Source organism: Littorina saxatilis, linkage group LG3 (assembly GCF_037325665.1).
Source record: "Littorina saxatilis isolate snail1 linkage group LG3, US_GU_Lsax_2.0, whole genome shotgun sequence".
NCBI classification, from domain to species: Eukaryota; Metazoa; Mollusca; class Gastropoda; order Littorinimorpha; family Littorinidae; genus Littorina; species Littorina saxatilis.
The window spans coordinates 70986505-71008179 of record NC_090247.1 but is presented as its reverse complement, the minus strand read 5'-3'; the positions used below and the strand labels follow the sequence as shown (position 1 = coordinate 71008179).

Genomic DNA, 21675 nt, shown 5'->3' with positions numbered 1-21675 from the left:
CTCGCACTGGAGGGCCTGGGCCTCCTGGTGTTCCGCTAAAGGGGTGGTTGCAGTGGCTCCTCGCTCTATGCAGGTCGCCAACCACCTCTCGTTTATGTTTTCGCAGGGTGCCTCCGTCTCCTCTATGAGGGTCCGGCGCTCTGCGATCTCTGCTACTCTCAAGCAGATCGGCCGATCTGTTCAAGTGGGGGGGGTGATCGCTGCTGTCATTAAGGGCGCTGCTCTCAAGGAGGTCCGGTCTCGTTTGCCCGCTCCTAAGTGGGACCTGTTCCTTGTTTTAGCGTTCTTGCGGTCCGCGGAATTTGAGCCTTTGAGCGAGTCGAGTCTCTACAATCTCACTCGCAAGACTCTTTTTCTGGTTCTTTTGGCTACGGCCCGACGGGGTAGCGAGGTCCACGCTCTGTCGGGTCTGCCAGGTGACATTTTGTTCGAGTCGGACGGCTCAGTATCTCTTCGTTTCCGTCCCGACTTCCTGGCCAAGAATCAGGCTCCGGGGCAGGCCTCTCCGTTGGTTCGCGTCAAGGCCTTGACCAACGCGTTGGCTCCGGATGACCCTGATTCGGTCAACTGTCCAGTTAGGGCCTTACGTCTGTATTTGGCTCGGACTCAGCCGGTTCGTTCCTCCTCACTAAAGCTATTGTTTATCTCTCTTCTCACTTCAAGGGAGAAAGACGTTTCAAGAGTTACGTTGGCCCGGTGGGTGTCGTCCCTTATTCGGCAAGCCTACAGTTGGTGTCACACAAGTGGGGGGGGGGCTCAGCCTGCCTTTCCCCTGGTCTCGGCCAGAGCCCATGAGACTAGGGCGTGGTCTTCGTCTTTGGCCGTTCTTCGCTCGCAACGGCTTGACGAGGTGCTCTCGACGGCTTACTGGCGCTCAGAAGATATTTTCATTAATTACTATCTTCGAGACGTGGCTGCACTCAGACAGGATGGATCTCGCGGTCTACCTGCCCTTATAGCAGCCGGCCAGTTCCTGTCCAGAATGTGATGGTGAGTTTGATTTATTTCTTGCCCACCGCCATGTTGATGTTATCTGCTATATATGTGATTCGGAGTAAGAATATGTAATTTAATGGAAAATTTCTAAAGTAAATTTTCATTTCATTAATATACTTACCCGAATCACATATCGAAGTCCCTCCCGCCTGCCCCGCTGTTTGTTTCGGTTTTTCTCTGAGCCGGAATGAAGTAGCCACGTGCGTGGGATGGGAAGTAGCTAATGGGAGGTAACTCCCAGGGGGTAGCTCACTACCATATGCTAGTTCCAGCTTTTTTGGTGTGGGGTTGCTTCCCTTTAATTACTTTAAAGATGGGTAGCGCTTTCAGTACCTTAGCATACCAGACGGTGTCAACTGCTATATATGTGATTCGGGTAAGTATATTAATGAAATGAAAATTTACTTTAGAAATTTTCCAGTAAAAGTGTGCTTTGCTTGCAAGAGTGAGTAGAACAGAAAATACTAATTATCACACCCATTTTAAAAGCAAAAATTCTACTCGCACTAGTAAAGCTTATGAGAGCTGAATTTTATTTGTTCAATGGGCAGTCGATAGAGAATGAATCATGCTCTTCAAAGTCAAGTGAGCTTTTCTTGATGATAATAGGTTTGATACAGATACTGTAAATTGAGTAAGGATGAAGTATGAGAACTGTAAACTCTTCTCGTTCCGTCTAGGCTATGGAAGTTTCGCTTCCAGCAGAACATGCTGTCCTTACTAGTGCTAGAGGGCGGCAGGAGAGGAAGAGGTGCGGACAGAAAGTGATCTGCTGAGGAACCAATTTGAAGGTAAATCAGGATTAGTTTTAGTCCTTTTTCTAGTACTTTCCATGCACGGGTTCACACACACACACACACATGTATACACAGAATCATGAATGACAATAGCACTTGCACAAATAGTTATATATAAGAAATAATAGGGTGAACTTTGATGACAATAACAGAAGATATTATTTTCTTGGGTGAAGAGTATAATGGGGATTTCACAGTTATAATTATGGCAAGGATAGAAGTGTGCTGTGCATCTGTCTGTCAAAAGGGCCCACCAACATTTTGTTTCCTCTGAAGAGCAATATACCACAGTTGTGTGATATAATTTTACGTGCAAGAATGCCTTTTGTAAAAAAATTCCTGATAACATAGTGAGACACACAGAAATGCAATAGACAACACCCTTGTGACATCATTGTTATTTATTTTGCTGTCATTAAAATGATCCATTCATTGTTATTATACATTCATCAGAATACTTTCCTATAATTTACATGGAATGTATCCTGTGAGTCAACTTTGTGTGCAGACTCTCTTCAGTGTCCGAACCTCCCCCCGTGTACACTACATTGGGTGTGCACGTTAAAGATCCCACGATTGACAAAAGGGTCTTTCCTGGCAAAATTGCTTAGGCACAGTTAATAATTGTCTACATATACCCGTGTGACTTGGAATAATAGGCCGTGAAAGGTAAATATGCGCCGAAATGGCTGCAATCTACTGGCCGTATAAAATTTCATCTCACACGGCATCACTGCAGAGCGCCTAGAACTGTACCCACGGAATATGCGCGATATAAGACTCATTGATTGATTGATTGATTGAGGAAATACACAAGTACAGGTTGTAACAAAACTCTCTCCTCTGAATTGTTTAAGGTTTCAAGGGAAAATGTGCTAGATGTAATATGAGAACATTAGATGAGGTAAAATTTACAAACAATAAAAAAAAAGCAAGTGTGAAAAATCACACGTTGTCAATATAAAAAAATGAATGTGCTTTACAAAACTGTACTTTCTTTTCTTTTGAAATAGTCACTTTAAAAAACACACCATTGTTCATAAGAAATACTTTGCAAGTTTTGCTCATCGTTCAGGTTAGTGGTGTGTTATGACTCGTTTATGCCTGGTTCAAGCAGGCATAGTTGTAAAAATGGGTATTGACTGATTTAAAAGTGAAATAACAATCTTTCCACTTCCAGAAACTTATCCAGGAACCAGGCCAGGAGAAACTCCAAGCCCTAGCCTCTAAATGGTGAAGCTGAATGCTGGCCTTATGACAGTAAGTACCTATTCCTTGTGTGAGATTTGCTCTAAATCCTCTGCAAGTGCAAGCAGACAGTTGCCACTATTAAAATATTTTTTAAAAAACTCTGAAATAATTCTGTCTGAGAATAGGGTTAAAATAACAGGTTATAAACATAAATCAGAGAAAGTAACCTTACAAATAAGGGGGCATAAAAAAGAGGGTTTTTGTACAGTACATGGGTACACTGGGCACGAGCTATGAAAAGGAAAGGTGTACCAGAATTCAAATGTCTTGGAGAAATGTGTACAAATGAGGCAAAACTCGCCTCTGACAAAATGGATATGATGCAAAACAACATGTTTAAATAATCAAGTATTAGAAGATTATTTCAAGGAGAGGGTGACATATAGTATATATGTGTCTCAAGAGACAATCATGTGCAATTCATTCAAAGAAGCTAAAGATATGTTACAGGTGCCTCTACACAAATATTCACAATGTCCCAGGACAGTCTTGTTTTACTAACCAGTGTCATCACTCATGTACATTTCTTCTTCTGTGTTCGATATAATCTATATTAAATTGCTTTCTGTTTTATATACCTGCCTCAACTCTGTTCTATCATACTGGAAAGCCTGTACCGTCACAGGTGTATATCCCCCCCCCCTCCCCACACACACACACCAAGACATGCTCTATTACATAAATTACAATTTCTTCTTTCTCATTATTTTCTCCAATTTTCTTAAATTTGGTGCATATTTTTTTTAACAATTTTAATGTTTAAATCTGAATCAAGTTTTGTCACTGAAAGACGATTTTCTGTTTACACTCCAGGATTTCGATGCACTGGTGGTTGATGCTGGATGAGAGTTTCCTTTCACTTGCTTGGGCCCAGAGAAGCGACGCCCTCGTCCTGGAAGAAGCAGAAGAGGGAGACATCAATAAAACACAACACTATGCTGCTTACAGACAATTTATTTTGTGCAAATATGGTTATTTGGGAGAACGAGTCCAAATAGCCAGATACAGTTAATGTGTGTAGGCCATAAGGAAAAAATGTACCGATCCAGCTGGCCAGTACACAGGCTATATATGCTGGTCGCCTGTGCTAAGTACAGAGTTGTGTCAAAAGTCATGCATGTTGAAAAGGTGAATTTAGAGCGTAGGTTTAGATCACCCCAAAGAAAAATCACATAAACCAGTCTGGGTGGCCGGGTGGTAACGCACTTGCGCTCGGAAGCGAGAGGTTGCGAGTTCGACCCTGGGTCAGGGCGTTAGCAATTTTCTCCCCCCTTTCCTAACCTAGGCAGGGATGTCGTTAGGCGTCAGGCATAGACCGATTGAAAGGCTCAAATGTCCGATTCACATAGCAGCATGGCGGTCTGATGTCCTATCGTTTTGAACTGAGCGCTGTCATTCTCCGATAAGAACACCATTCCTTCGGACAGCGTGATATTCGATATTTTCCATTCAAGATACACATTGTCCAAAATTGACCGAGCACTCTCGCCTACAGGTGCACTGAAGTCGTGTAGTGCTGATCTTGCGTTTTTGGGAATTCCAAACCGTTTGCGATATGAGCCGTTTGGGTACAACCGTCTGCAGCACACTAAAGTTTAGGAGTACGGGAGACAACTCCAACTGACTATAAGTCTTGCGTCTGCTTTTGGTTTCAGTTTAAGAAATTTTGACGAAGCGCATTGAATTATGCCACCGAATTAAAACTAATAGGCCTGCCAAAGATCAACAAAGGCTGAAGACCTTTGGCTTTTCAACGGCATCCTGTGCTACGTTTCGGTCAAAAACAGGTGAAAACGCGACGAGCGTCACAAGAATGACAGTGCCAATGACAGTGTCGCATTGGAAACTGACACAGCCACGGAAAGAGACGTTTTGTATTTTGGGACTGCTGCCGGAAGGAGACCGTAATATATGGTTTCATCACTGTCAACTGGTTACAGAAAAAATCGTCTGCTCCAGTGAGCGGCGAAACCAAACGGTTGATTATCACGTGACACTTTTGTCATATTTAGAGTTGTTTGCACAGTAAATACAGCCGCGAAAAATAGCTCGCTTGAAACTGTCTTGCATATCAATTCCTTTGTAATTTATAAATTACCAAAAAAAACCATGAAAAATCATTATCGACGATCTCGAATCTGCTTATTGTTCACAGAACCCACTGTATATTTACCACTGGGTTACATTTTCATTCCTATTTGCTGATGTGTAAAACTTTTTTTTGTACTGTGCACACTATTTACACGAGTCAGTAGTTGCGGGTAAAATCTGATCCCTGTTTTGAATTTTGTGGAATCATTTTGCGACATATCGATAAAGTCACGAGACAAAGAACATCAACAAAGACCATATGGGCAATCATGTACATTTTTGCGGGGTGTAACGACTTTGTCTTTATAAGAATAGGAATCACATCATCTTAAACTCTACACATGGTGACAACTGCAACGTTTATCAGTTTTGGTGGCGCTGATTCGGCAAATGAAATGTTTTAATTATGTTGTGCTGGCTTGCAGCCCAAGAGAGATATTAAACAAAAGCAAATGTATTTCTTCAGGCCTAACCATCATAATGCCATATATGCATGGTGATCTGTAAACTTTTGTTCTCTGTGCACAATGCATGTGTAAACATTTTGTTGTTCGCAGAACGCAGAACCAATTTCACATTTTAACCCTGAGGCTGGTTGTTGCGACATATGTCGCGCTACTTTAGGTATACTGTCACCTGGTTGTCACGACACATGTCGCGCTACTGGCTGAGTCTGTTTGGTCGGTTCCGATTACCTCCCATGTATGCGAAAACCTATATTATTATGACCGTTTTTTGTTATTTTTCTCTCTGTTAATTACCAGTGGCTATGTAACATGTGTTACAGAATTGCACCAGTGTAAGAGTTAACATTTTATTTTTCACTCACATGTTTGCTGAAGTGTACAAATTTTGTTCCATTTAGTGCTGTTTTTTTCCCGTCTCAAGACATATATGGTGATGTGTTCAACTATTGTTCTCTGGGCACATTTTTTTGCACAGTTATGTCCCTCACTTATGTCAATGTAGCCGCTAATTTGTTTAAGTCCAGTCAATCGTACAAACGTTTCATTGTGGGTGACTCGAGCTGTCGGGGTACTGCGACGAGATATCTTTCCCAATTATATGATTGGTGTTATATATTCTTTTACACATTTTAACTAGCATTCATCATCTTGGTTGAACTTGAAGCGTGACAAAATGATTTTGTCACATTGATTGAATTTTCAGACTGTCCACACTGACTGAAATCTAAGAAAAGGGCACAATTTAACGCTGTTTTATTCTTTCCCAATTATATTATTTGTTATTGTTCACAGAACCCACTGTATATTTACCACTGGGTTACTTTTTCATTCCTATTTGCTAATGTGTCAAACTTTTTTTTGTACTGTGCACACTATTTGCTCATTTAATGCTGTGTTTATGTGTTTGTTTCACTCCCATGTGTCATATTTTCTGAGATTTCGGTCAATGTAGCCACTTTTTTTGTTTGGCCGCATTTAGCCTTTCCTTCGTAACTGTCTGTCTTCACCAAGCTGTAGATTCTTGCATTACTAATGGCGAGCAGCTATGCAAGAAAACAAAGAAAGTGTATTCAAGCGCCGAGCCGGGTAAAAAGAAAATATCACTACATTGACCGAAATTTCAGAAAGCGTCACATGTTTGCTGCTGTGTAAATGGTTTGCAGTTCATTGCACATTGAACGCTCCTTTTCTTAGGTTTGATGTTTTATCACATTTTGTTGTTCTGTGTGTGCTAGCGCTTTTTTGGGGTAACTTTGTCGCAATTACTTCTAAATTTAATATGTTACTGTTGTCACTGCACAAGTCATGGCCAATCCACCACTGTGCCCTTTTTTATCTCTCCCAATAGATGTATGGCATTTTGTTCTGTAGGCGCTTGCCATTGCACATTGAACACGTTTTTGTTGTTGCTTATTCATAATTAACTCTGTAATTAATGAAGAAGAAAAAATCCCGTGCGGAGCATGGGTATTACTAGTAAATTATAATACATTACATAAAGCTCTAAATATGTAAAAATATCGGTTTCCTTGCCAGACAAGGAAACTCAAGGCATCCTGTCAGGGAGAGAATGAGCTGAACTCATTTTGACCTGAGTTCAGGATGATGGTAGAGCGCATAGCAAATTTGAACAAACAGTCCCTGCTTTTGAATTTTTGAAGAAGCACAGAAAAAATGTTTTTTCTTTGTATTTATCTAGACTTTCTACATTTAGAGTTTTTATTCAATCTATCCCGCAACTCACATTTTTTTAACAGTTTCCACAATTTGACTGAACTGATGTTTATTTTAACTTTAATTTGAACTATCATTTATTCGAGTCTAAAAAGTCTGAAAGAGTTACAATGTGTCCTTTTTGCTGATCAAAAACTGTTATTATATGTACCTGAAATTTCAGTAGTTGGGGATGTTTCTCAGGAAGTATTTGCTCATCTTGTAGAGCCTTCAAAGCAGGTCTCCATGACTGCATACCCTAGGTCCCTGGTCATACGACAGCAGCCAAGAGTGCTCATTGACAACATGGTGCAGCTGTGGAAGTAATACAACAATGGCTCTGGGTTATTGAGATCTCTCAAACAGTGAAATTTAGAATCCAGACACTAGTTTCATGTTTTTCCCCCTTGAACTGTTCAGAGAGAATGTGTGGCTGTGGTCTTGAGATTTACACAGGGTTCCTGCAGGGCAGAGCTGATACAATTCAATGAGTTTTCAAGGACATTTCCAGGACCAAATAAATGCTTTTCAAGGACATGATTTTCCCCAAATTTTCTCCGCGTCTGCAAACTATTAGTCATTCCGTAGTTGTTTTCCTTGCCAACTTCCGGGAAGGGAAGCAACTACGGGTGACTAGTTATAGTTAGTTCGTCTGTTTTTGTTTTCACTCGATCTTTTATTCTTCCAAAATGTGTGTACTGTATTTGACGAAAAACAAGAAGGGCAAAGCCCATACGACTCACATGCTTGACCTTGACCTTTACATGACCTTGACCTTCTAAACCTAGCAATGACATCATACACTAAGAACTGCTTTACACATTTTTCCTACCAAAATACATGTGACCTTGACCCAAGGTCAAGGTCATCCAAGGTCATGCAACACAAAGCTGTTAATTCAAGACATAGGAAGTACAATGGTGCTTATTGGCTCTTTCTACCATGAGATATGGTCACTTTTAGTGGTTCACTACCTTATTTTGGTCACATTTCATAAGGGTCAAAGTGACCTTGACCTTGATCATATGTGACCAAATGTGTCTCATGATGAAAGCATAACATGTGCCCCACATAATTTTTAAGTTTGAAACAGTTATCTTCCATAGTTCAGGGTCAAGGTCACTTCAAAATATGTATACAATCCAACTTTGAAGAGCTCCTGTGACCTTGACCTTGAAGCAAGGTAAACCAAACTGGTATCAAAAGATGGGGCTTACTTTGCCCTATATATCATATATAGGTGAGGTATTCAATCTCAAAAACTTCAGAGAAAATGTGAAAAATGTGAAAAATAGCTGTTTTTAGACAACATTTATGGCCCCTGCGACCTTGACCTTGAAGCAAGGTCAAGATGCTATGTATGTTTTTTGGGGCCTTGTCATCATACACCATCTTGCCAAATTTGGTACTGATAGACTGAATAGTGTCCAAGAAATATCCAACGTTAAAGTTTTCCGGACGTCCGGACGGACGGACGACTCGGGTGAGTACATAGACTCACTTTTGCTTCGCATGTGAGTCAAAAAGGGGGTTGCATTTTTTTTTTAAATAAGACAAGCTGCTGACGAAATGTATAGGCAACAATTTGGAAAAATCAAGTACTTTTCAATGACTATTTAACAAATCTCTATTTTCAAGCACTTTTCAAGGCCTGGAAAAGGTTTTCCAATTTTCAAGGAGTTTTCCAGGGTTCAAGGACTCTGTACGAACCCTGTTTACATCAAATAAAATTGAACAATGCTCTTGTCAATTGAGTATATTTGTGTGCATTTGTTGTTTCATTTATTAATAATAATAATTGTCTTGTCCTCTAACTGTAACCATTTGTTTCTCCGCAAAAACGCAATAATAAAGAAAGAGACAAGTTATTTTCAAACCAATGGCAGCTTATGCAATCCCGGCCGATTTGCTTATACAAATAAATATTATATACACATGATCTTGATAGAAAACTAAACAAATTAAAAATATGACCACTCACCTGCACTCATTCTACGGCATGTATTTCTTTGAAACTAATTACATAGTCTAAATAACAAATGAAAACACAGGCACACACACACACACACACACACTCTGACACACACACACAATAAAACATCATTCACTCTTCCATTTCATTTGGTTCAGAGACAGCAATGTGCAAATTATAGATTTATTGACTTACACCGACTCCTCTACAGATGAAATTAAGAAACATCTGACTCCTGCATCACTGGTTGTCGTCCGCCAGTTGCCTTGATAGATGTAGAAGATTGCTGTTCTTGTGTCTTCGCATAGTAACTGGTAAATGAAAAAAAGGTATACATGTGTGAGTTTTTGAAAACATGCATGTGCACATACACATTACATAACATACCATACGCTATGTAAAGATGTAATTTTCTCCACATGATTTACACAAAGAAACCATGAAGAGCTTATGACTACATTTTAGGCCCCCTGCTATTTTATTTAATAATAGTTGGGAGGTACAGAACTCCTTCAGTCAAAGCATGGAGCGCCTCCTGCCAACTTCTCAAAAGATTGTAACACCTTCCTGGCTGAATAATTTGACAAATGTATACAAGTATTGAAGTAGGGAGTAATATATTCCTTTTTATATACAGCTTACCTCACTGGAAGAATATTGAAAAATAAGTACAGGAATGTGATCTATGAAATCTGAGAAAATCAGTTCATGAACAGGAGGGAGTCTTTAAATGGGAGTAAATTAACGAGGTTATGAAAACAAATTCTGAGTAAACAATGTCTTAAAATGGAAGGTCAAAGGAGTCTGAAAGTGGGGGGTCTTATAAAAGTGGGATCCACTGTATAAACACAAATGAATGATAAATATACAAAGGAACAATCACACCAACACACACCCATCCCCCTAAAAATAAAACTTATTGTTGCGTACATTCTCCTGTTACTTCTCAAAGTTCTCCTCTTGTTATTTTTTTATCTAATTTTCTAAAAGAGAACATGATGAATGTATTGAAAATCTGTCTGCATCCTCATGACTGTTCCCGTTTCACTTATGCCTCTTGGCTGCACACCGTCACAGAATCAGCTGTTCCGAGCACAAATCCTGCTCGGCAATGTTTACAAATGATGTCCATGTCATAGTTTATAAATAGCAACAGAAACAATGGTGGCGCTAGACAGTCTCAGACACCCGTGTACACAAAGCACAGCCATGTGTAAGTGATGTTAGACTCGCCTGGCGATAGGTTCTTGGCGTTACCCACCCCCCACCCCCCCCCCCCCCCCTCCTAACAGTATAGCGCGGACCCTAGCGTGTCACTAGCAAAGCGGGCCTTACTCACTGTATAGTGCGTTCACTGAGAATTCATCACTTTGTGTTCCGAAAACATAACAACTAGAATCAGCCGCCACAGCCAAAAAAAATACGTATGCATGCGCTCGCTTGATCAAGCATTCATTACATCGATACAGTACTTTGGTGCTTCGACAAGCAAGATGGAGGATGATGAGTTTGATTTGAAACTTTCGTTTGAGTTGTTTCTTGACAACAAATCGTACGTGGAATCTGAACGATTTACTGAGGAAGATCTTCGCAATGAACTGTGTATCGCGGTGAAGAAAATGACAGTTCTGAGTTCGTCAAGTGACGGAATACACCACTAAACAGTTCCGCGGCCATTGCGACAGTGCGCATGCGTAGCATTTTTTTCGAGTAAACAACGCGTCGTGCTAGCTTCTCAGCAACTTGAAACATGTGCGATTTGAGCGAGATTTCCATCCAGAAGGTGCGACTGTGGAGCACTGAAGCATCGAAAACCTTGTCGTGTGTACGGAAAACGAGTGTGGAAGGTGCACACGAGGAACTTGTAGCTAGGTAAGTTTTATTTCTTTCCTTATTTACTCTTTGCAATGATGCTGTTCTGCGCGAACTTAGAATCCGGTTTCATTCTAGAATGGACCGGGTCCAGGTTGGAATTCTAACCCTGCGCAAGTACAGGGGTGCCATTCTAGAATGAAACCCTTGAATAAAGGGGGCCGTAATGTTTGTAGGTAAGACAGAGTTGTCTTCCCTTGAATTATCTCCACCTGCACCTTCCCTTTGATAAAATGGGGCTGATTTGTCTACCCCTGAAAAAAATCCTTTGGCGATCTTGCGATGTCATGTCATGTCAAGAAAGTTGACACTCCTGAGTACGCAATAAACAAAGGCAGACCATAGCAAGGGGGAACTACCAGGGCGGTATTGTTTGCAGGGCAGTTGTTTTTGTGATGAGAGCCGGTTGCGGCCGCTTGCAATGTCAGCGCTGTCTCCCTCTCGGAAATGTCCGGTTTTTTGACAATTTTTTTGACAGACAGACAGACAGACGGTCAGACCGACTAACCGACAGACAGACCAACAGAAGGACAGAGTGAGTTATAGAGCTGTTGTCACAGGTTTTAAAAAAAGTTGACATTATATCTTCACAATTCAGAAGACCAACTTCATGTATATGAATAAGATTAAAAGTTACAAGCGAGATCGGCAAAACACTGTCAGTCCGGAACATCACAATCCCAATTCACGATGTCTTTGAGTAAAGTGTAAAAAAAACCAAAAAAAACCCCAACCAAACACACAAAAAACAAAAACAAACAGAAAATCCACATTTGTGGCTTTGGCTGTGTGATAGTCTAACTGAAATGACTAATCCAACTTGGATCCAAATTCCAACCTTGCGCACGGCCGATTCTAGAATGGACCAGCAACAAGGGTTTCATTCTAGAATGGCACCCCTGTACTTGCGCAGGGTTAGAATTCCAACATGGACCCGGTCCATTCTAGAATGAAACCGGATTCTAAGTTCGCGCAGAACAATGCGATGTGTTGTTCATTCCCAAGACCGGTTTTCCGCCCTGTAAGTTGTAACACTAACAGTAACTTAGTAAGTGCTCTCTCTTCAGATACGCTTAACTTTTCAGTTGATTAAAGTCAAAAACTTGAATAAGTGCCGTTGATCTGTCCACGGAATCTAACTTACTATGAAGCATAACTATATTCCGATTCGTGATGCATAGGCTACATGTTGCGATAGTGTATGCAAAAGTTTTCCATTTTCAATCTGACGTGTGGGTAAGATAAGAAACAACAAACATGCATACTAAGTTGCCACTGCCAGTTTGTATAGCTGCTAAGCTTACCTCAGGCTGAGTCAGTGAGTATTTTGTACGTTTACATACAAAATGGTTATGAGGGGGAAAAAGAATGCCTTCCACAGGTGCGAAAAACTGTGATTTGATATCAAGGCCTTTTTGTTTTAGAGCTTTTCCTGCTTTGGAACTTGGGAGATGGGATTCCTGTCGACCGTGAAGCAGAAAATGCAGAGAGGGTGCTTCTTCGGGAGTACAAGCAGAAGTTGTATGTGAAAGGGGTGCTTTATCCTGATCCATTCATCATCACAACTGGATTGAAAGGCAGCAAGATGGGCGATTCCTGTGGCCAAGCGTCTTCATCGCCGGCTGCCTGTGAGTGTGAGCTCGACCTCATGCATCGCCTCGTCAACGAGTTTTAAGGAGGAAAGGCTTACAGGTAGGAAACCTCTCTACTTTTTTAAATGTCATATTTGCACTTTACTTTTGAAAAAGAGAATGGTTCAAGTTGAATTGCAAGATGGCAGTGCAGCCTAACAACATTTTGGTTTCAGTGAACAGGGAATGTGTCAAAATCTGAAAAACCAGCATACTAGTATTAATACACACTAAAATTATGCCTGTCGCTGTCATATACATATAATTTTTGAAAAGTGCAGTGATACTGATAGTGATACAGTTAATCAGCAATTACTGAACCGACTTTCTAAATTCAGGGATGATCAAATCATCTGACTAATGGCCAGGGGCGAGTACAAAAAATCCGCTGTGCTAGTTAAAACCGCTTGGCAACTCGCCTGGTTGGCTAGTGAAAATTCTCGTCAAATGCAACACTTCTGGTTGTATACTCTAGTTTCAAAACGTTATATAAACAATGCAGTTATAGCAACTATGGTTTGTACCCGGCAAGCAATTCATTTTGGTGGACTGGACTTTCTTGAAATGACTCACCTGTCTGGCAAGTTAAGATTTTGAGATCTGGCCATCCCTGCAACTGTCTTAATTTTGCAATGCTCTTCATGCAAGTTGCACTCAAATTTGTGAGCAATTTGTTATGTACAACTTGGTAAATTGTCCTAAATAATGCTTTAGTAAAAGTTGTTGTCTTCTTTCTCATAATTATTGATTATTTTCTTTTTTTCTCCCTTTTGGCAGTGTTTTGACCATATGCAACAGGCTGCAAGTCATTTTGGAGGAGGAAGCCCCTGATTGCATCTTTGTCAAAACCAGAAAGAGACTTCTACCTGTCTCCAAGAGTCAGCCATCACAACCACCTGTTACCCAGAGCCAGCCATCACAACCTCCTGTTCAGCTTTTTCCTCTTAACTATGAAACCACACAGATAAACAAGGAGAGCAACCCTTCCACAAAGTAAACAATCCTGACGACTCTAATAATTTCAACAATTTGTCAACTCATGTAAAAGCTTTGCCAGATCCAGGCATTAAGCTCTACTCGTTACACATGTAATGGGCAGAGCAACATTGTTGAACAGCTACTTCATTTCTGTAAGTTTTCAGCCTGAAAGGTAGTAGGGTGGGTCGCATCTAAAATATGAATGTTTGTCTTGTCAAAACCTATGTAAATGTTTCTACATTTTAAGACTCCCTCTTTTTCTGTAGTGGATTTTTTTTTATCAGATTATTGTTTGGAGTTCTGAAAAGGAAGGCTCCTGTGTACACCATTATAGATATGACTTTTACTGTCCTACATGTGTGTTTTTGGTATATATATATATAAATATATAAAACTAGATATCTTTCTTCCCAATATGTTCATTGCCAAGTGGATGAAGTCATCAGATTTGATCTGCTGCTAGTGATAACGTTTATCAACATAAGTAAAGTTTTTTTAGCTGACTGTATTGTGTGCATTTTGTTTGCAAGTGCTGATATGTTTGACTTTGTGCTGTAATGCTTTGTCTTGTCTCTCATTCTCCCTTTCAAAGTACGAGAACTCAGATTTTGTTCTGACACACTCATTGCATCATACAAACATCAATAGACACACACAGAAAGTGAGCCAAACAAACATTTTTCCTCAGAACATGTTATGGTATGCACAGGGGACATGAAAATTATGGAGAGAAGACTGTGCGCAGGAAGAAGAGAGAAACATTCAAACAAATGAAAACAAACCAGTAAATTGTTTAAGGTTGCTCTTGGCCACTCTGGTGACATGTACTTTATTCTACAAATTATTAGCGAAACCGATAGGCTAGATCCTGAAGGTCTAATCCTCGTCTCTGTTGCATAAACAACATCTCATCTATACTATAACGTTTAGGGTCAATACTCGTTGGTTGACACTAAAAATTCTTGTCTTTTTAGAATTTTTGACTTTTTCCTGCCATCTTCTTGTTGCAAAGGGTGACACTAACACCATGAATTAATTGTAAGAGACTGGTCGTGGCTATACCAGTGCAATATGATATGTTCTGCGAGAAATCAGATTTCTGAATAACCATGGATTTTTCCTGTCTGCGTTCTTTTTCTTAGCCATGTTTGCAATCTGTAGTTTGAACATCAGTCTATTGTTCTCCTTAGTCAGCTTAATCATTGCAATAAGATTGCGCATAACGGGTGTGCATTAAGTTGGCATCTGCTTATACAAAAAACTATCAACAAATAAGCAAAAACAAGAGCACCCAGAAATGTTTCTGTTGTGAATGGGTCTTGTTCAGGGCTAGAGTCACACTTTTCTGGCAATCAACTAGCTGCACCATTCCTCTCCCTTGATGATCCTTGGGCCTGGCACGTCTCAAACTGGAATTCCAGATCTCGCATTGCCCATTTTCTTCTGCCTAGCCGGTGCTTTGGTCGGGGTATGTCTATCAGCACTCTTGCTGTCTGAAACATTGCCAAACAGGGTTCATTCTGTCAGTATTTATGGCAGTATTACATCTTCATGCAGGGTTCTCCACATATGTTGTCCGTTTGGGTTCAATGCCCCCAACTTCAACTTATAAAGGTGGTCATTTGGACCCACTGTAGTCATTTTCAGTGCAATACAGAACTCCCCCTGTGAATTCCCCGGTACACTTGTTTTTGTTCCTTTGGCTTCTATGGAGAGCTCTCCTAATGTTGATCTAATCGCACTCTGGAAACAAACCACCCACATAAAACTTAGCTTGGCTTCCCACATTCATAAGCCTCATATATTGATATTGATTGATATTCATTCTTGTTCAGATTTCAAAACACACGAACAGACGAAAAGTCAATTAAATCACTCAAGCTGTAAGGCACAGACACATCATAGTGATACTAGGAACAGCATGTGTGAACAAATACATTCAACACCTTCCCATCTTCTTTACTGCGTACACACACAAAATATAACAAGAAAGTTATTTTTAAAAAAAACTTACTCTGTGTTGAAATCCAGGGTATCCCAAGTTTTGTGTTGGGAAAGAGTTCTCTGCAGTTGGTGTGCCATCAAGAAAGTGTTGAGAACAAACCCTTGCAGGTGAAAAAAAAGCTTGTGCTGGGTTCTTCTTGTGTGTTGGATGCGGATGCAAGCTGTTGAAAACAGACAGATGCATATCAGATTTAACAATGTATGGCTCTACAAAGCAATGTTTATTGCTTTTTAATCACAGCCATGCTCTAACAACATGAAGTAAAACAAAAAAAAACAAGAAACGAAAACACACTGACACAGAAAGTGAGCCACATTTTTTGATCTCATGCACGGCAGATTCAAACAAGTATTTCATGCAGTGCCGGTGTGCAGTTTTTGTAACGTTCAAAGCTGTATAAATGCAGGTCTAGCTAAACGGTTTTGTAATCATGCTATGGAATTTGCAGAAAAAAACAATAAATCGCATGAATGTCAGGCAATAAAATAAGTTGATCAAGAACTGTTACAGTGTTGCGCTTACCTGAACGGTGGTTGGCATGAACACCACAGACTCGTGTGGAACCTGGTGAATTTTGCAAAGTTTAGCTTTCCATTTTGAAGACGGTAGCTTCCGTTGTCACAATCAATCATCGGGCAGTGACATGCCATTGTTAAAATCGATAATCGCTGAATTTACATCGACAAAACAACAAAATAAACACAAGTGTCTGACTCGTCAGTCGCACAACATACGCAAAGCTGTGTTGCAGACGATTTGTTTCCTCGAAAAAATGACGCAGCCAATGAGAGGCGTCTGTGCGGTCACGTGATTTTCCTTCTTTGTTCCATGTAAACGTCGGAACTGTTTAGTGGTGTATTTACGAAAGTGCACATGGATACAAACAGTGGCTGGTCCATTTTCGTGAAATGGCAGGACCAGCAAGCATTACTGATTAAAAATGTAATGAGGCTTCGGCCAGGAAAAAGTATAGATCTACACAACAAGAACTTGGATTGTCGTACTTACAAATCTAGCAGGATTTCTGCGAGCGCTTCATCGGCAGATTCTGCCCCAACGGTTACACTTACACTTTTACAGCCTCCTGTATCCATCGTTCCCATTGATATCCTATGAATATGGTTCGCTTGTTGCGTTCTGCTGTAGTTTGTCGTCTGCGTCGCTTCCGTTCAGGTTCTGTCATTGGTTTCCTTTTCATTCTGGACTCAATTTCGTTGAGAAATGAACAAGCTCTTTGCGATACGTCCGGTTCGTCCGCCATTTTTTGCCAGTTGTCATGACAGCAGCCGTCTCGGCGAGCACAGGCGACGAAAACCAGTCTTGACGGCCAATTTTAATCTTCAAATGGTGGAGAGCTCGGTCGCGACCAAATGCCAATTTACTCATTTTGATTTAATTATTTAGCATACTTCTGGTGTTTTATTGAGCAAACCGAGCCAGGTGCGTCTTAATTAAGGTACACTAGATTCCTCAAACTCTTCAAATCGGCCCAATTCGGCAAAAAACTCTCCAAGATGGCGGCGTGGAGACTCTATCTTTAAGGCAAAATGCCCTCAGATCGCTTCCAAACTTATTAGTATACAATAAGATTCTGAGCTAAAAATAATTGATAATGCTACGGCGCAGGAGGACTCATCAACAGCGACTGTAACCGGGTGGTCACACACGTAACACTAACAGAAGTAAGCTTAGATGGAGAGAATCCGAATTTCCTTCATTAGCATAATCATACCAAAGTTACTTCCCTTGACGGTAAAACTGCCAGACGACAATGTCTGCCAGCCTGTGCGCGTAGTTCACTAACACAGTGTTACGACCAGAGTGAGCAAGACTTTTTTGGAGAAAAAAAGTGGGTGTTATCGAATCTATATGATTACCGAACACTGCACTTCGATCACACCTTTATTGTTCAAAAATGGATTTGGGAGAAAGCAACCAGACAAACCTCTGAATTAGATCTAACGAAAGCAGAGCTATCTTTCATCATGTGTTCTCGCATTTGAAATAACAAGACCAAGCTGACTTCCTCTTTATAGCTGCATTTTGTTACAAATTCACACAAAAGCACTTTGTTTTAGCTGCAGCTATTACGAGGAAGTCAGTCGGTCCTTGCCTGTAAAACGCAGCGCTTGATTTTGTCATGGAATGTCACATTTGATGCAGGATAACTTTCGTTCTTTTTTTCAAACCAACTGTGACCAAGTATCATTCATCAAGTGATTCAGATAGCCAACAACCAACTTCATGATGACGGTAACGTGAGTAGAATAATGATACTGTGGATGTTACTTCTTATAATTATTAGCTACAGGTTTATTTCAATAATTTGTGCAGTTACTCGACTATCCGGTGCTTGCCGGTGCCAGCGCTATGCTTCCACAAGCAGTCTTCCTTCTTGTGTGCATTATAGCATCGTCATTTGCGGTAAGAAAATAACACCCCATCCCCCCCCCCCCCCCCCAACCCCCTACTGCCTATTTGTTCATTAGGAAGTAAGGCTTCATACTCCAAACACTAAGGATCTGTGCCAGAATGTGCGAGGGAAATAAAAGGGGAGTTTTGGATTTTGATTAATAATGTGTGTGTGTGTGTGTGTGTGTGTGTGTGTGTGTGTGTGTGTGTGTGTGTCTGTGTGTCTGTGTGAGAATATGTGTGTGTGTGTGTGTGTGTTTTAATAAAACGTGTTGTATATATATATGTAGAACTAACTGTGTGCGCGTCGATCTCTGATTTCAGCTTGACAAACGTCGCTTGGAGTACATCCGCCAGCTACGTAAGTAGTCTACGACGCTCCTTTCCACTCAAAATGTTCAGAAGACAAACCTTTGGCTTTTGACACTTGATATAGTAATTTCTCTCTTCTTCTTTATCTTATTTCTGTCAGTGATTAATGTTGATGAATGTCGCTTTCGTAAGATGCTTTCAGGTGTTTATGTGTCTATCATACTCATGATAGGCTACTGTATTCCGTTTAGTATGAAAGCGATTGTGAAGTACAACAGTTCAGATTAGGAGCATAATTATACTGACTTGTGGGTGAAGAGAATATCAGTTGTTCAATTCTTCACTGCCTTCTCATACCAACAGATGAGCACGATGGGATCGACACGGCAACAGTGCATGTTGCCTATCCACACTCGCCGACATTTAGACGGTAGGTTGTGTGTAGCACCCTTTTAAACTGTTTATCGGAGTTGATCTGACGGGCGCAGTGGGCTCCCATGGGGTCGCCTTCACGCGGCGGGAGCGTTTAAACAGAGCTACCCCACCCCTTTACTTCTCTTCTTTTGTCTTATTTCTGCCTTACCAGTCTTTTCACCTATATTTCCTTCCAAGAAAACTCTCCCTACTATTCCCTGCAGTTTTCCAATTCTTTTCTTGTTGTCTTATTTCTACCTGACTGGATCCATCACCTTTATTTCACTTACCAAAAGTCTTCTTTTCCACATCCTTATTTCTCTGCACCCCGCATGTCGTAAGAGGCGACTAACGGATTCTGTTTCTCCTTTTACCCTTGTTAAGTGGTTCTTGTATAGAATATAGTCAATGTTTGTAAAGATTTTAGTCAAGCAGTATGTAAGAAATGTTTAGTCCTTTGTACTGGAAACTTGCATTCTCCCAGTAAGGTCATATATTGTACTACGTTGCAAGCCGCCTGGAGCAATTTTTTGATTAGTGCTTTTGTGAACAAGAAACACTTAACAAGTGGCTCTATCCCATCTCCCCCCTTTCCCCTATCCCATCTCCCCCCTTTCCCTCGTCGCGATATAACCTTCGTGGTTGAAAACGACGTTAAACACCAAATAAAGAAAAGGGCGCAGTGGCGTGGTGGTAAGACGTCTGAAGGTCGTGTGTTCGAATCCCGGTCGCTGCCGCCTGGTGGGTTAAAAGTGGAGATTTTTCTGATCTCCCAGGTCAACTTATGTGCAGACCTGCTAGTGACTTGACCCCCTTCGTGTGTACACGCAAGCACAAGACCAAGTGCGCACGGAAAAGATCCTGTAATCCATGCCAGAGTTCTGTGGGTTATAGAAACACGAAAATACCCAAGTCACACGGGTATTTGATGGACATTTTTATCTTTGCCTATACAATTTTGCCAGGAAAGACCCTTTTGTCAATCGTGGGATCTTTAACGTGCACACCCCAATATAGTGTACACGAAGGGACCTCGGTTTTTCGTCTCATCCGAAAGACTAGCACTTGAACCCACCATCTAGGTTAGGAAAGGGGGGAAGAAAATAGCGGCCTGACCCAGGGTCGAACACGCAACCTCTCGATTCCGAGCGCAAGTGCGTTACCACTCGGCCACCCAGTCGTTACCACTCGGCCACCCAGTCGTTACCACTCGGCCACCCAGTCGTTACCCCTCGGCCACCCAGTCGTTACCACTCGGCCACCCAGTCGTTACCACTCGGCCACCCAGTCGTTACCCCTCGGCCACCCAGTCGTTACCACTCGGCCACCCAGTCGTTACCACTCGGCCACCCAGTCGTTACCACTCGGCCACCCAGTCGTTACCACTCGGCCACCCAGTCGTTACCACTCGGCCACCCAGTCGTTACCACTCGGCCACCCAGTCGTTACCACTCGGCCACCCAGTCGTTACCACTCGGCCACCCAGTCACATGAGGCACCATATCCCTCAACTAGCACACATGTCATATCAAAAATCATATCATGACTTTTTCCTATGCAGAGTTGGTTTTGTGTGTGAACTCATTTCACATACTGGCACTACTACATGTTTTCAAAACAATTTTTGCATAGAAAGCATGCCGGTGACTGATTGTTTGTATATATGGCTAAGTATCTAGAGGGATGGCCTTATTCCATGAAACAGACGTGCCAGTTTTAAGATGGTGAGCCCAATCTTTCATTCGAGAGGGACTGTGCTTTGAAACTGGCTATTCATGTTGTTGTTCGAATCTGAATCTGTTCTGTCTGTTGTGTAAATGACGAGGCATTGTGCCCGATTTTGATCAGTAACTAGCATCACTGAATCGCTCAACAGTCTAACAAGGCGTGAAGCCAGTACACACCTCTTGCCCCGCCGCCACCACAACCTCAAGATCAAGGTCACCTTGGATTCCACGGGTCACGTCCTTGACATGAACCTTCGACCTTCAGAGCTCCGTTTCCATGGTGCCAAGGTGAGGGTGCGGGACGGTGCCGACAGCTACCAGTACCTGGTGCACGACAATGGCTGTCATTACCAGGGGGACCCAGGTCAACGGGAAGGGGTGGTGTCTCTTCACTTCTGCGACAGTACCTTGGTGAGTGCAGTCAAATTGTTGTTCGTTTGAGCTACTGTTGTTAAGTGTTTTCTTGTCGGTTTTCTGAATGCGTTCTTTCAGGACTGATCATTCCTTACCCTCTAATGTGTTAGTCATTATAAAGCTCTGTGTGTGTGTGTGTGTGTCAGAGAGACATTATCAAAACGTTGTGCCAAGTAAGCAAAGAAATGAAGGAATACAACACCGTTGAAACGAGTCTTCGTGTCTGACTACAGGTCGGAGCGGCACACATTGAGGATCTCGCATACACGTTTCACCCTCAGCCAGACGGAGACCCAAAGATGAACACAGACAAGACAGTCCTCGAGAGCCAAATGCAGAAGGACATCCCTCTCTTCAGTGGCGGCGAGCACAAAGTCATTGTATCATGGAGGAACGTTTCAGGAGCCAAAGAGAACAGGCAGCCTGGGAAAAAGCCTGACGCATTCAGCCAGCCCTCGAAAATTCCCGATGCCTCCCGGCAGTCTTTGAAAAGACGCAAGGCTTACGCTCGACCTTTGAAAATGCGGAAGAGATACGCCCGTCCTTCGAACCTAACGACAGGAATGAAGAAGAACCACACAAGACGCGCAGAACAGCAGACATTCGAATCAGTCAAAAATGGT

At 41.7% G+C, this 21675-nt stretch overlaps 1 protein-coding gene and 3 long non-coding RNA genes across 7 annotated transcripts in view; 3 read left to right on the top strand and 1 right to left on the bottom strand.

Annotated features, from left to right (window-relative positions):
- The first annotated feature begins 2672 nt into the window (after positions 1-2672).
- LOC138963159 (uncharacterized) lies at positions 2673-7613 on the top strand. Its single transcript, XR_011454731.1, has 2 exons — positions 2673-3053; positions 3858-7613. It is a non-coding gene; the product is annotated as an uncharacterized lncRNA (long non-coding RNA).
- Positions 7614-12158: 4545 nt separating this feature from the next.
- LOC138963158 (uncharacterized) lies at positions 12159-14134 on the top strand. 4 transcript variants are annotated; one of them, XR_011454729.1, is made up of 3 exons: positions 12159-12180; positions 12584-12851; positions 13568-14133. It is a non-coding gene; the product is annotated as an uncharacterized lncRNA (long non-coding RNA). The 4 variants fall into 4 exon arrangements; XR_011454730.1 differs by lacking the exon at positions 12159-12180 and adding an exon at positions 12188-12207 and having other exon boundaries at positions 13568-14134; XR_011454727.1 differs by lacking the exon at positions 12159-12180 and adding an exon at positions 12459-12481.
- A 605-nt stretch (positions 14135-14739) lies between these two features.
- On the bottom strand, positions 14740-16569 carry LOC138963161 (uncharacterized). Its single transcript, XR_011454733.1, has 3 exons — positions 16296-16569; positions 15783-15933; positions 14740-15261 (listed from the first exon to the last, which is right to left on the bottom strand). It is a non-coding gene; the product is annotated as an uncharacterized lncRNA (long non-coding RNA).
- A 942-nt stretch (positions 16570-17511) lies between these two features.
- LOC138963150 (A disintegrin and metalloproteinase with thrombospondin motifs 7-like) overlaps positions 17512-21675 on the top strand; it is a 48203-nt gene continuing 44039 nt past the window's right edge. Inside the window, exons 1-6 of the mRNA XM_070335184.1 lie at positions 17512-17622; positions 18108-18197; positions 18510-18546; positions 18861-18927; positions 20788-21049; positions 21286-21673. Coding sequence (XP_070191285.1) covers positions 18144-18197; positions 18510-18546; positions 18861-18927; positions 20788-21049; positions 21286-21673 — 808 coding nt within the window. The 5' untranslated portion in view covers positions 17512-17622; positions 18108-18143. The remainder of the gene's footprint in view (positions 17623-18107; positions 18198-18509; positions 18547-18860; positions 18928-20787; positions 21050-21285; positions 21674-21675) is intronic.